Genomic DNA, 14,465 nt, shown 5'->3' on the forward strand with positions numbered 1-14,465 from the left:
TTAAAAGAAATCAACTGAAGGCTAGCTGGGCACAATGGCTCACGCCTGTAATCCTACCACTTTGGGAGACCAAGGCAGGCAGATCACTTGAGCCCAGGAGTTTGAGAACAGCCTAGGCAACATGGTGAAACTCCGTCATTACTAAAAATACAAAAATTAGCTGGGCGTGATGGTGCGTGCCTGTAATCCCAGCTATTCGGATGGCTGAGGCACAAGAATGCTTGAACCTGGGAGGCAGAGGTTGCAGTGAGCTGAGATTGCGCCACGGCACTTCAGCCTGGGCGAGAGAGATTGCCTCAAAAAAAAAAAAAAAAAAAAAAAAAAAAAAAAAAAAAAAAAGGCTAATAATCTCCCCTACTAAGTAGCCAATATATATGTGCATATTGCTTAAATAGGAAATGTTTAAAAATTTTTTTGTAAAAAAAAATTAAAAAATAGGATACATATTAACCTTATTTTTTACAAAAAAAATTTAAACAATTTTTCCTGTTTAAGCAATATGCACACATATTTTTCCTTCCACTTTTGTAAATGAAATAGTCTATGAGATCTTATCTATTACTCTGCAAACTAATCTTTCTTTAACCTAACAATGTCATATACAAGTCAGTACATATATATAAGAATCATCTTCTTTAATAGCAGCATATTATCTATAATACAGATGTATAACAATTTAACTTTTGCATTATTGATGAACATTCACTTTGTTTCCAGATATTTTGCTATTACAACAATTCTGAATTAAATATTTTTAATATAGTGGTTCTTGTTTCTATCAGATAAATTCCCAAAAGTGGGGCTGCTGGGTCAAGTGTATGGTACATTTAATTTTCCTTTTTTTTTTTGAGACAGAGGCTCAATCTGTCGCCCAGGCTGGAGTACAGTGGTGCAATCTTGGCTCACTGAAACCTCTGCCTCCTAGGTTCGGGTAATTCTCATGCCCCAGTCTCACAGTAGCTGGGACTAGAGGCACACGCCACCACTCCTGGCTAATATATGATACATTTGAAATATTACCAGAAACTGACAGTTAAATTGCTAAGAAGGCATAGCAACTTGTTTCTCAGCAGTGTTGTGAGAATGCCAGTTGTCCCCCACATAATCTCTGCCTCATTTTCTTACTTTCTAGGCATTTAAAATGCTTTTAACCTATCGTTTAAAAAATAACATAATAATGGCCAACAAGCAAATGAAAAATGATTAACAACATGAATTATTATGAAAGTGCAAACCAAAATCACAGTGAGATACCATGTCACATCCATCAGAATAGCTACTATGAAAAAAAAAATAACAAGCGTTGGTGAGAAGTAGAAACCTTTGTGTACTGTTGGTATGAACATAAAATGGTACAGTTGCTATGGAAAACAGTATGGTGGTTCCTCAAAAAATTAAAAATAGAACTACTACATTATCCAGTAATTCCCCTTCTGGCTATGTATTCAAAAAAATTGAAAGCTGATCTCAAAAGTTATCTGTACAGCCATGTTCATAGCAGTACTTTTTATAACAGCCAAGAAGTAGAAGCATTCCAAGTGTCCATTGACAGATGAATGGATAAACAAAATGTAGTGTGTGTATATATACACACTGTACAATGGAATTGTTATTCACTCTTAAAAAGGAAGAAAGTTCTAACACATGCTACACTGTGGATGAACCTCAAGGTCATTACGTTAAGTGAAATAAACCAGTCACAATAAGACAAAAAACTGTATGACTCCACTTATATGAGTTATCCAGAGAAGTAAAAATCACAGAAACAGAAAGCAGAATGGTGGTTGCCAAGCGCTAGAGGAGGCAGAAATGGGGAGCTGTTTAATGGTATAGTTTCGGTTTTGTAATATGGAAGCGTTCTGGAGATTGGTTGCATAACATGAATGTACTTAACACTAAGTAACTGTACACTTGAAAATGGTTAAGATAGTAAATTTTGTTATGCATTTTTTTTAAAACCACAATAAAAAATCTACGAAAAGAAAAATAACTTATGAAAAAAGTAATAGGTACTCTTCAGTCACTGAGCTCCAACTATGTGATAGGCACTGGCACTTCCTGTGTATCATTTGGTCTTTATAATAACCACACAATAGCTGCTCAATCAATGCTTGTTAGATGAAAAGGTGTGCCGTTTTAGGAAAAAGTGAGACAGTAGAGAGGACATTAACTGATTTTTATTGGAGGATCCTGACACCCAGTGGCTGCTGCTACCTGTAACACAAAGCCCTTCAGAGCAGGCTACATCAACAGTTACATTTTGTGAAGCTCCTTCTAGATTTCAATGAGAACTGACAGTAAACGTTTCAGTTTGGCAAGAAATAGACACATAATCTGAACCAGGCTTAAGGTGATTCACAACAGTAGTGAAGGAGTGTTTGGAGACCAGTGATAGAAACAAAACACTGGGAATATCTCCCTATGAAGAGAGAGATTATACTGCAGTCACTTCTTCGATGACATGGCCTTCATCAAACATTCCTGTTTTTTTTTTTTTTCTTGCCTTCTTCACAATGTTAATGTTTTCTCTATTTGCTTTTCCATTGCTTAGTCACTTGTGTTTATTTTCTCTTTTTGTAGACTTTCATTTGTATACCTATCTATTTTCCCTTGTAAAATGTCTGCAGTGACTGGTAGGCTGAGTACTGGCAGCTTAGAGGCTGGACTAAAAGGAAAGAAACAGAGTATAGGAAATCCATTTGGGATGATTCTTCAGATAAGTTACATTAGCCTCAAAGGAAATTAATAGTTTTACAGGCTGAAGTTGTTAATTGAAAAAAGGTTTCAATCCTATTAAATCAAACCAGGATTGAAGATGAAAGACCTCTGACCCATAAATTATTTGAGAGCTAGGAATTTCAGTATGCTTTTACAGTGTTCACACTTTTTAGTATATTTCAGAGTAGTGAACAAAACCAGAAGGTTTTTCTGTTTAACATAAAAGGAATGGGGCTCCCAAAGTTGGTGCATGCTCTTACCAAGTATTATGGAGTCAGGCTGTTCTTTTCTCTCCAGGCATGTGGCAGACAGAACCGCTGAGCTGGAGCGAGTAAATAGAATCAACCAATGCTTACAGGAGGACTGGGAAAGGAGTGCTGTGATGAAGAAGCAGCGAGACCTGGAGGAGAAGGCTTTTGAACGGTAATGCCTGATTGGAACCCCAAAATTCTCCCGCTTCTTGTGGGACGGCAATGGGTTTCAAGTGGAACTCCACTTGATTAGTAGTGGCTGCCTAGAGAACTCTGTGAAGAAAGCAAGTCTGTATTCCATGGGAAATACTGCCATGATTGATTAGAAATGTCTGTTATAGACATGGGATTGAAGAATGCTGCGTTGTATGCTAGGTATTTACTAACCCTGCTCTAATATTTGCCTCTGCTTAGGGTGGCTTTATTTGCTTTTTGTGGAGAGTGAAGATTCTCTTTGGAAATAACTATTTGGAAGTAGGGGGAGTGAGTTTCCAATCTGAACATTTTCAAGGCTTAGGGAATGGTTATTTAAGAGCAGGGCCAGGGGTCGTAAGATTGGCAATTGGAAAAGTAAGATGCCTATTATGGAGCCAACCAAGAGCATCTTTCTGAAATTATTATATGCCTGACCTCTCCTCAGCTTAACTATTCACATCACTGCTGTTGTATTACACCTTGAAAACAAAATTAAAATACGAATGTAAGGTATGATTTTATAGCATGTTAAAAATGTGATGAAACAGATCAAGTCTATACAACCAAATTATTAAAAGCCAAATATACCAAAGTAATAGTTTAAATTGCCAATTATCAATTAATTTTTAATCATGGATAAAATCTGTAGAATGGATCTTGATCTGTAACTCTCCTTTTCCTTTTAGGTTTTCTTGTAAAGCATTTCTCACCTATCTTTCTAATGAGTAGAACCCATATTTTGTGACAATGAAAGTATGAGTGATGATGTGGAAAATAGGATCCAAAGGAGAAGTGGAGTCATTTGGCTTAGAAAAAAGGAGAGGAAAGGGCAGTTGGGGATTTCAAGCTATTTTCTCAATGATCTGGGAAGGCAGGTAAAAGTCAGTGAGATTAATGCTAGGAAGATTTCAGTTGTGTTTGGGAAGAGTGCTTGGCCAACATGGTGATAAAGGATTGAGGAGACCCAGAAAATAATGTTGAGTGGCAGGCTAACAAATCTACTCCAGGTATATCGTGAAGCAGACTTGTCTGAGGACCTAGGCCAAGTGTGGACAGATACTTGAGCAGGCAGCAGTAGGAAGAAGGAATTGGTTGGTATAAAAAGAAAATAAAGCAAAAGTAAAACCAAAGTCCATATGCATGCAGTTAGCACATGATACTCTGTTCCAGCCAGGTAGGTCTTCCCCTGCTCACTTCCAAGGTAGTTTATTCTTTTTTCTTTTAAGACTGCCCTTGATAATCCTTCTTAAACAGAATTCTGGCTGGATGCCATGACTCATGCCTGTAATCCCAGCACTTTGGAAGGCTGAGGCGGATGGACTGCTAGAGTTCAGAAGTTTGAGACTAGCCTGAGCAAATATGGTGAAACCCTGTCTCTACCAAAAATACAAAAATTAGCTTAGTGTGGTAGTACACACCTGGCATTCCAGCTACTCAGGAGGCTGAGGTGGGTGGATCGCTGGAGCCCAGGAAGTCGAGGCTGCAGTGAGCTGTGATCGACCCACTGCATTCCAGCCTGGTGACAGAGGGAGACCCAGTATCAAAAAAAAAAAAAAAAAAAAAAAAAAAAAAGAAAAGGAAAATCCACCTATGGAGAAATTTTGATGGGGTGGAAGAGCACATGAGGGACTCTTTCATAATGAAGAAAAACTATCAAAGGGGAAAATCAGTTACTACTGCCTGTTTATCTCTGCTTTTAGTTGCTTTCGTCTTCCTCTTTGTCTCCACTCCCTCTCCTGCCCTTAATTCTCCAGAGGCTTCTGGCCTCCTGGGATATTTCATTTTAAGTCCACTTAACTCTCTGCTGTTGTTAGCTGATAACCAGCAACTTAATGGTTGATCTTCCTCTCAAACACTGTCTCCTGGGAGCTCAGCAGGTAGAGGTATAATCCACATGGCAAAACAGTCAATACAGAGGCTTTGGAGCCACTGTCGGCTGGCTGTGTGACCTTCAGCAAGTTCTCTGTGGGCTTGGGTGGCTGAGGCTGGGAGGGGTAGAGTCAGACTGCTGTGAAGGCACAAGTTGGGGCTTTTTATTAAGTGGAGAATGACAAGCCAGCAGAGGTTTGGAAGCAGGGGATGTCAGGAGGGGGTGAACTGCCACATGGCAAGCAGGGAACACAAGGTGTTACTTTTGTGTACCTCCTGCCATACCAGCTTCCAAGTTGGGCCTCTAGAGGCTCCAGAAACCTGCTAATCTGCATTTGCTCTCCTCTCCTCAGGGCTTCAGACAAGCTGTTTCTCCTAGACCAGTGTGAGAAGTATCGGCGCTGCAAGCAGTGCCAGAGGCGCACCTCCAATGTGGGCGAGAGCAACCTGTGGCCCCTGAACAAGTTCCTGCCAGGCTCCCGGTTGCTTGTGTAAAACTCAAAGTTTGGATCTGTGTTTCCTGGGGAAAGTTTTTATCTTTTACATGTCTGGGGGTGATTGTGAAACTGCATATTTTTACCTCAGAGAAAAAAATCATTGTTTAGGTTTGGTGCTTTCATTAGATTGCTTGTTAAGCCCTTATTGAATTCACTCCTGCCTTTCTTCCACCCCCACTTATTTCCTATACTTGTCTCTGATGGCAGTGAAGGTGTCTAAATGGTCCTGAGGGCTACAACCTGCTGCACAGGGGCTGGGAAGGGGACCCAGATTCATTATGGCTGCTGGGGTACTGCTGATCCAGCCCTGCTGCTGCTTCGTGAATTTGTGTACAAAACTTTTTTCGTCTGTAATGAATAGTGGCAATAATAAATATTTTCTAAGTGCCCGACTGTGCACGACAATTCATAATGGTACATTTTACCCCTCTCTCATCCCCCAACCCTAGACTTTTCCAGAGGGGTATATGTGTGAACATCACAGAGATGGGTTTGACTATTTACCTAAGAGGCCAGAAAAATGCTCCCTGAGTTTTCTCATTGATGACATACCTGGGACTTTAGTGGGGCCTCCCAAGATATCATTCCCTTGTCCAGCTATTTCCATGCCCTTGGAATAACTGTGCACTGTGAGGTGAGTCTCCCACTACTTTCACTTCATTCTTGAGCTGTAGGTGCTGTTCAAGAGGACTCATCTCCCTGTCAGAAGACTGACTTTCAGTTAAGGTATGGCTGTTCTCAACTAAAAACTTTCTTCATTTATCTGCATACTTTCTTCTCTCCCTGCCCTGTCCGACTAATTGAGGTAAAATAGAGTGAAGTCTAGATTTCTGAAATACAAAAGCTAAGAAGGAAGTCTCTTAGACTATTTGTTTTCTGCCTGCCACATCTCTCCCTTGGGAAATGAGGGAAAGTTTATGTGGGAAGATGTTTGTGAACATTTAAACTTTCATTTTGCCCTACTACAAATACAAAATAGGAATGTGTCGAGCCCTGAAAAGTTAAGGAGAAAATATTCACTCAAGCTGATACTGGACAAATTTTGTTGCTAATGTTATCTTTTTCTATGAAAACAAGCATACCTGCTGATGATCACAATTTTTTGGAACCTCTTCTCTAATCTTTCTCCATTTCTGCCTTTCATTTCCTCAAAAAATCATTCTATGGAGGGCCAATCTGTAGGGAGACCCCATGAAACTATTGCTATGGAATAAAAGATGAAATGCTCCTGATTATTGTAAATACAAAGTTGCATGTAGGATTGTGTAAAGACAATGCCAGGTTGGACTGCCAGAATAAGCCAACAGTGCTTCCCCCTGCAGAGAGCCTACGAACAAACGTGCAGTCAGGGAGGTTTCACATCACCAAGATTCCTATCCCAGAAAAGCAGATGTTCACACCTCTGGGAATGGAATGCAACCCTTGTGGAGAGCCTATAAACAGATTCATGAGGGGCACCTGTTCATATGGATAAGATAGGGTTATAAACGCCCTCATCTTGCCATGGCTCTTCTGGGTCTCTTTAGGGTCAAGGCATACTCCCTTCTGAGAATTTCTGTTCTAACCAGTTGTCTAGCTTCACATCCTGTTTCTATGGATTGTTTGTAACCAGCTTTAGCTGCAACTGTTACTGCTGATTAATATCTTGCTAATCATAGGTTATGGAAAGACTGTGTTTCTGTTTTAAGGCTGTGTTAGAAATTACTGATGCACACACTATATTGTAAATTCTTATCTCTGTATACTGTACTTCTGCATACAGATGTTATGTTAAAGAATTACTTTATCCCCATGTGACCATCTCACCTCATAATCCAATGACCCTAAATCCCTCACTAACCTACCCCCGCCCTCACTAAACTTAATAATAAATGCTGGCATATCCACTGCATTGGCGGCATCGCGGGACCAGAAGGCAGTGACCCCTCTGGACCCAGCTTTCACTACCTTGCGTGTGTCTATTATTTCTCGACCTGCCAATCTGCCTGGGAACAAAGAGCCCCTTTGCATTGCAGACTGCTGGCCAGATCCCGCAATACCAATCATCGTTAACCAATATTTAAAACAACAGGCTTTCCCCAACACTGCCTGACCTGCCTGAATCTACATCTGCTGCACCCTTGAAGTAATTTGTCTCTAATATGTAATAAATTACTATAATAGTGTTATACTAATATATTTTTTAAAAATATAGAATGCTGGCTGGGGGCAGTGGCACACGCCTGTAATCCCAGCACTTTGGGAGGCCGAGGTGGGTGGATCGTGAGGTCAAAAGATTGAGACCGTCCTGGCCAACATGGTGAAACCCCGTCTCTACTAAAAATACAAACATTAGCTGGGTGTGGTGGCACGTGCCTGTAGTCCCAGCTACTCGGGAGGCTGAGGCAGGAGAATCACTTGAACCCAGGGGTGGTGGTTGCAGTGAGCTGAGATCACACTACCACATTGCAGCCTGGTGACAAAGCGAGACTCCGTCTCAAAAAGAAAAAAAGTAGAATTCCTTGTTAAAGAAAAATAAGTTAATTTTGGTATGTTCAGGTGAGCAGATTTAACTTCATAGACCTTTTTACTGGAGGAATTGAATTTATAATTTACTGTCATGGGTAGCAGTCAGTACTACAGTCAGACCCTTAAAAATTGTTTTTAAAAATTATATATTGACAAATTATAGTTGTATATATTTACGGGGTATAAAGTGATATTGTGATTTTTGGATACAATGTGGAATGATTAAATCAAGTGAATTAAAATGTCCATCACCTTAAATATTTAACTTTTTGTGATAAGAATATTTGAAATTTATTCTTTTAGAGACATTGACACGTAAAGTGCTCATTATATTCACCACACTGTGCAACAGATCTCAAAACGTTATCAAACTTGGCTGGGCGTGGTGGCTCACACCTGTAAACTCGGCACTTTGGGAGGCCAAGGCAGGCAGATCACCTGAGGTCAGGAGTTCAAGACCAGCCTAGACAACATGGTGAAACTCTGTCTCTACTAAAAATACAAAAAATTAGCTGGGCATTGTGGCACACACCTGTAGTCCCAGCTACTCAAGAAGCTGAGGCAGGAAAATCGCTTGAATCCAGGAGGCTGAGGTTGCAGTGAGCTGAGATCGTGCCACCACACTCCAACCTGAGTGACAGAGCAAGACTGTCACACACACACACACACACACACACACACACACACAATCAAACTTATTTTTCCTATCTGAGGCTTTGTACACTTCAACAATCATTTCCCCATTCCTCCCATCCCCCACCCTCTGGGAACTATCATTCTACTCTCTGCTTATATGAGTTTTAGATTCCACATATGAGAAGATCTGGCATTTGTTTGTGTTTGGTGTACTTCACTTAGCATAATGTTCTCCAATGCTATCCACAATACCTTTACTTTTTATTTCTATGAGATCAACTTTTTTTTTTTTTTTTTTTTTTTGAGACAGAGTCTCGCTCTGTTGTCCAGGCTGGAGTGCAGTGGTGCAATCTTGGCTCACTGCAAGCTCTACCTCCTGGGTTCATGCCATTTTCCTGCCTCAGCCTCCCGAGTAGCTGGGACTACAGGCGCCCACCACCACGCCCGGCTCATTTTTTGTATTTTTAGTAGAGACAGGGTTTCACTGTGTTAGCCAGGATGGTCTCGATCTCCTGACCTCGTGATCTGCCTGCCTCAGCCTCCCAAAGTGCTGGGATTACAGGCATGAGCCACCATGCCCAGCCAAGATCAGCTATTTTTTAGCTTCCACATATGAGTGAGAACATTCAGCGTTTAACTTTCTGTTCTTGGCTTACTTCACTAAATTCCAGTTCCATCCATGTTGCCATAAATGACGGCATTTCATTCTTTTTCATGGCTAAATATTATTCCATTATGTATATATAACACATTTTCTTTATTCATTCATCTATTGTTGGACACTTGGGTTGATTCCACATCCTGGCTATTGTGAATAGTGCTGCAAAGAACATCTCTTTTGACATATTCATATTTGACTTCAAATCTTTGGGACAAATAACCAGAAGCGAGAGTGCTGAGTCATATGGTAACTGGGGTCATATGGTAACTGTATTTTTAGTTTTTTGAGGAATCTTCATACAGTGTTTCATAATGGCTATACTAATTTATATTTCCCACCAACAGTGTACAAGGTTTTTCCCATATCTTAGCCAACACTTGTTATCTTTTCTTTTTGATAATAGCCTTTCTAATAGGTGTGAAGTCATAGCTTATTGCACTTTTAATTTTCATCTCTCCAATGACTAGTGATGTTGAGCATTTTTTCATGTATTTGTTAGCCATTCATATATCTTCCTTTGAGAAATGTTTATTCAGGTTCCTTGCCCATGTCTCTTTTTTTTTTTTTTTTTAATAGAGTTGAGTTCCTTATATATTTTGGATATTAATCCCTTATCATATGTATGGGTTGCAAATATTTTTCTCCCAATCTGTAGGCTGTCTCTTCACTCTATTAAATGCTCTCTTTGTTGTGTAGGAATTTTTTATTTTGATGTAATCCCATTTGTTTACTGCATATGTTGCCTGTAGTTTTGGGTCAAACCTAAAAAATCATTGCCCAGACCAATGTCATGTAGTTTTCCCTGTGTCTTCTTCTAGTAGTTTACAGTTTCCGGTTTTATGTTTATGTCTTTAATTCATTTTGAGTTGATTTTTGTATATGGTGTGAGATAAGGGTCCAATTTCATTCTCTTGTGTATGGATATCCAGTTTTCCCAGCACCATATATAGAATAGCCTGTCCTTTTCCCATTGTATATTCTTGGCACTTTTGGTGAGTATCAATTGACTGTAGATACATGGGTTCATTTCTGGGTTCTTTATTCTGTCCATTGGTTCGTATGTCTATTTTAATGCCAGTACCACGCTGTTCAGTTACCATCAGTTTATAGTATAGTTTGAAATTAGGTAGTGTGATACCTCAAGCTTTGTTCTTTTTGGTCACAATTGCCTTGGCTATTTGTTTGTTTGTTTTGTAGTTCCGTATGAATTTTAGGATTGTTTTTTCTATATCTATGAAAAATAACATTGGAATTTTGATAGATATCGAACTGAAATCTGCAGATCATTCATGTAGTATGGACATTTTAACAATATCAATTCTTCCAGTCCATGAACATGGGATCTATTTCAATTTATTTGTCTTCTTCAATTTCTTTTGTTAATGTTTTATAGTTTTCTTTATATAAATCTTTTGCCTAATTGGTTAAACATATTCCTCAGTAATTTATTTCTAGTAGCAACTATAAATGATAGTTCTCTTGATTTCTTTTTTGGAAAGTTCCTTGTTAATGTAAAGAAATGTTACTGACTTTTGTGTGTTGATTTGTGTCCTGCAAGTTTCCTGAATTTGTTGATCAATTCTAATGGCTTTTTGTTAGAATCTTAAGGGTTTTTCTTTTTTTTGTAGAAATGGGGGTCTCATTATGTTGACCAGGCTGGTTTCTAACTCCTGGCCTTAAGTGATCCTCCTGCCTTGGCTTCCCAAAGGGTTGGGATTACAGGCTTGAGCCACCACACTTGGCCTAAGGTTTTCTGTATGCAAAATTATGTTGTCAGCAAATAATAATAATTTTATTTCTTCATTTCCTATTTGGATGTCTTTTCTTTCTTCTGCTTTATTGCTCTAAGGACTTTCAATATAACATTGAACAGAAGTGGCAAGAGTGTACATCCTTGGTCCAGATCTTAGAAGAAAGAGTTCCAAGTTTTTACTGTTGAGTATAATGTTAGCTGTAGGCTTATTATATATGGCCTTTGTTGTGCTGAAGTATATTCATTCTGCAATTAATTTGTTGAGTGTTTTTGTCATGAAAGGATGCTGAGTTTGTCAAATGCTTTTTCTGCATTTAATGAGATGGTCATATGATTTTTGTCCTTCATTCTGTTCATGTGATATATCACATTTATTGATTTGAGAATATTGAACCATTCTTGCAACCCAGGGATAAATCCCACTTGATCATGGTGAATAATCCTATTAATGTGTTGTCGGATTTGGTTTGCTATTTTGTTGAGGATTTTTGCATCTATGCTCATCAAGGATATTGGCCTGTAGTTTTCATTTCTTGTGATGTGCCTGTGTGGCTTTGGTATTAGGGTAATACTGGTCCTAAAAAGACCAGTATTGAAAGTATTATCTCCCATTCTTTTTGTTTGTTTGTTTTCGTTTTTGTTTTTGTTTTTTCCTGAGACAGTTTGTAGAGAATTGGTATTAGTTCTTCTTTAAATGTTTGGTAGAATTCAGCAGCGAAGCCATCTGTTCTTGGGCTTTTCTTTGGTGAGATACTTTTTACTACTGATTCAATTTCCTTACTCATTATTGGTTTGCTCAGATTTTTCTATTTCTTCATGATTCAGTCTTGGCAGTTTGTATGTGTGTAGGAATACATCCATTTCTTCTAGGTTACACAAGTTTTTGGCAAATAATTATTCATAATAGTCTCTCATGATCCATTGTACTTCTGTGTTGTCAACTGTAACATCTCTTTATTTCTGATTTTATTTGAATCTTTTCTCTTTTTCTTTTCTTGGTTAGTCTGGCTAAAGGCTGGTTGATTTTATCTTTTCAAAAAATGACCTTTTAGTTTCTTTTGTATTGTTTTTCTAATCTCCAGAGCAGAAATAAAATAGAGATTAGATTATTTCTGGTCTGATCTTTATTATTTCTTTCCTTCCACTAACCTGGGCTTAGGGTTTTTAAAAAAATTCCTTGAGGTGTAACTTTTAGTTATTTGTAATTTTCTTTCTTGGTGTAGGCATTTATTGCTATAAACTTCCCTCTTAGAACTGCTTTTGCTGCATTCCATAAAGTTTGGTATATTGTGTTTTCCTTTTTGTCTCAAGATATTTTTAGATTTCCCTTTTATTTTCTTCACTGGCACACTGATTGTTCATGAGCATGTTTAATTTCCATGTATTTGTGAATTTTCCAAAATTCCTCCTGTTAATGATTTCTAGTTTCATACCATTGTGAAACCTCTGGTATAACAAGGTAAAAACTAGAAAACCCCTGTATAACAAGGTAAAAACCTAATAGCATTGTGCATTGGTTGTTAGAAGAACAAGGTAGATTCCTTCTGGTAAGTTTACCATGGCACAGAGCGGAAAGCTTTTTGAGGAGATGAAGCCCAAACTGAATTTTAAGGATAAACAGGAAAAAGCCAGGTGAAGAGAAGAAGGGGTCATGACAACAGATGTCAAGGCTGTGTGCTCCAGTCTATCAAGACTGAGATAGAGGCATGGTTATATGAATTATATGAATTATATACACATAAGGTCTAAAATGTTTTCTATCATTCAACCGTTTTAAGAATCAAGCTTTTTTATAGTCCTTCACTAAACAGCAGATTTCCGAGCAAGTCTTTCTAATTTGGATCTTCTTCAATGATCCTCCTTGTTAACTACTATTCTTGTATTAGTCTAACTCTGTAATTAGCCCCAACTTGCTATCATCAAGTTCTGTCTTTTCCAGAAATACAGCACAGCCAGACCGATTAATGTATCAAAGGATTTCCTATTTCAGTGGTTTTCAATGTTTTGGGCAGTCATGGAGTCTTCTAAGAATCTGATGAAAAATATATACCCTTCTCCTAAAAACAGGTACATATTCCTATACAACATTCTGCACGCAGTTACAAGTTTCCTAGGCCCCCTGGACCACAGGCCAAGAATCCCTGTTCTAGATGGCTTTCCTTCACCATTTTTACAAGCTTAGGCTATCAAAAGTAAAGGATTTAATTTGCTCTTGAAACTTCCCTTTCACTTTTCTTTTTTGGCTTTTTCTCTCCTAAAATTCTGTTACTTTGCCTTGATTTTTACATAGTTTTGCTGGGTACACAATTCTATACTGACATTTTCTCTCAGCCCTCTGAAGATATTCTTATTCTCAGGTTTCTTCTCTAACAACTGTTAGAATTTTCTAAAATGTCTAGACTTTGCTTCCTGGCCTTCACATGGCCCCTTTCTTCCTTCCTTCAAAGGGCTGAGAGAAAATGTCAAGGTAGAATTGTGTACCCAGCAAAACTTTTAACAATGAAGGGAAAGTAAAAGAATTTTAGAAAAAAGCCAAAAAAGAAACCTAAAGAAAAAAACAAAATAATGGTTTACTAACAATAAGGGAAATGGATTCAACAGTGAGAGATTTTCTAGCATATATAAAACATTTATCAAAGTTGATCAGATATTCAAAGGAACCTCCAAAAAAATGCTTTTGGAAAAAAGAAAGTAACCTCAGAAAGAATCGAGCTGCAAGAAGGAATAGTGAGCAAAGAAACTGATAATATGAATAAACGTAAACAAACATTGATTTGTACAAACAATAATGTCCAATTTGTGGCGTTAAAAGATTAAGATGCTTGACAACGTTAATAGTTAAAGCATACTGAATTCCTTCAAGAGACAGGAAAAGATTCTGAACCATGTTTGACTTTTTCTAAGTTATTTAAGCACTAAAAGAACAGAAATAGGGTATATAATAGACCATATGTATTAGAGAGGCAGACTCCAGAGCCAAAATTCCGGGATTCAGATCTTAGCCTTGCAAAACTACCTATTGGGTACTATGCTCACTATCTGGGTGACAGAATCATCATTCATACTCTGGGTCACGCAATATACCCATGTAACAAATGTGCACGTGCACCCTCTGAATTTATAATAAAAGTAAAAATTAGTTTTTTTTAAAACAGTCTCATCCCTGCCATTTACTAGCTGTGTGACCTTAGGCAAATTACCGTTCTATCCCTAGGTTTTTAAAGACAGGACAGTAGAAATGACACTAGTATCTAATTCATAGGGGTTTTGTATTACATTTAGATTAAGCTTCGAACAGCGCTTACCCTAAAATAAGTGCTACGGAAGTATTAGCCCCAATAAAAACTTCCAAAAGAGTAGAGGGAAAACCTTAATCC

General features: G+C 38.3%; 1 protein-coding gene across 1 annotated transcript in view; it reads left to right on the top strand.

Moving 5' to 3' along the window:
- Positions 1–6,054, top strand: part of LOC105468868 (coiled-coil domain containing 81) — a 48,264-nt gene extending 42,210 nt beyond the window's left edge. The window contains exons 14-15 of the mRNA XM_011719345.3: positions 3,016–3,141; positions 5,387–6,054. Of these exons, the coding sequence (XP_011717647.2) occupies positions 3,016–3,141; positions 5,387–5,528 (268 nt within the window). The 3' untranslated portion in view covers positions 5,529–6,054. The remainder of the gene's footprint in view (positions 1–3,015; positions 3,142–5,386) is intronic.
- Positions 6,055–14,465: the final 8,411 nt, after the last annotated feature.

This window comes from Macaca nemestrina, chromosome 12 (genome assembly GCF_043159975.1).
Source record: "Macaca nemestrina isolate mMacNem1 chromosome 12, mMacNem.hap1, whole genome shotgun sequence".
NCBI lineage: Eukaryota > Metazoa > Chordata > Mammalia > Primates > Cercopithecidae > Macaca > Macaca nemestrina.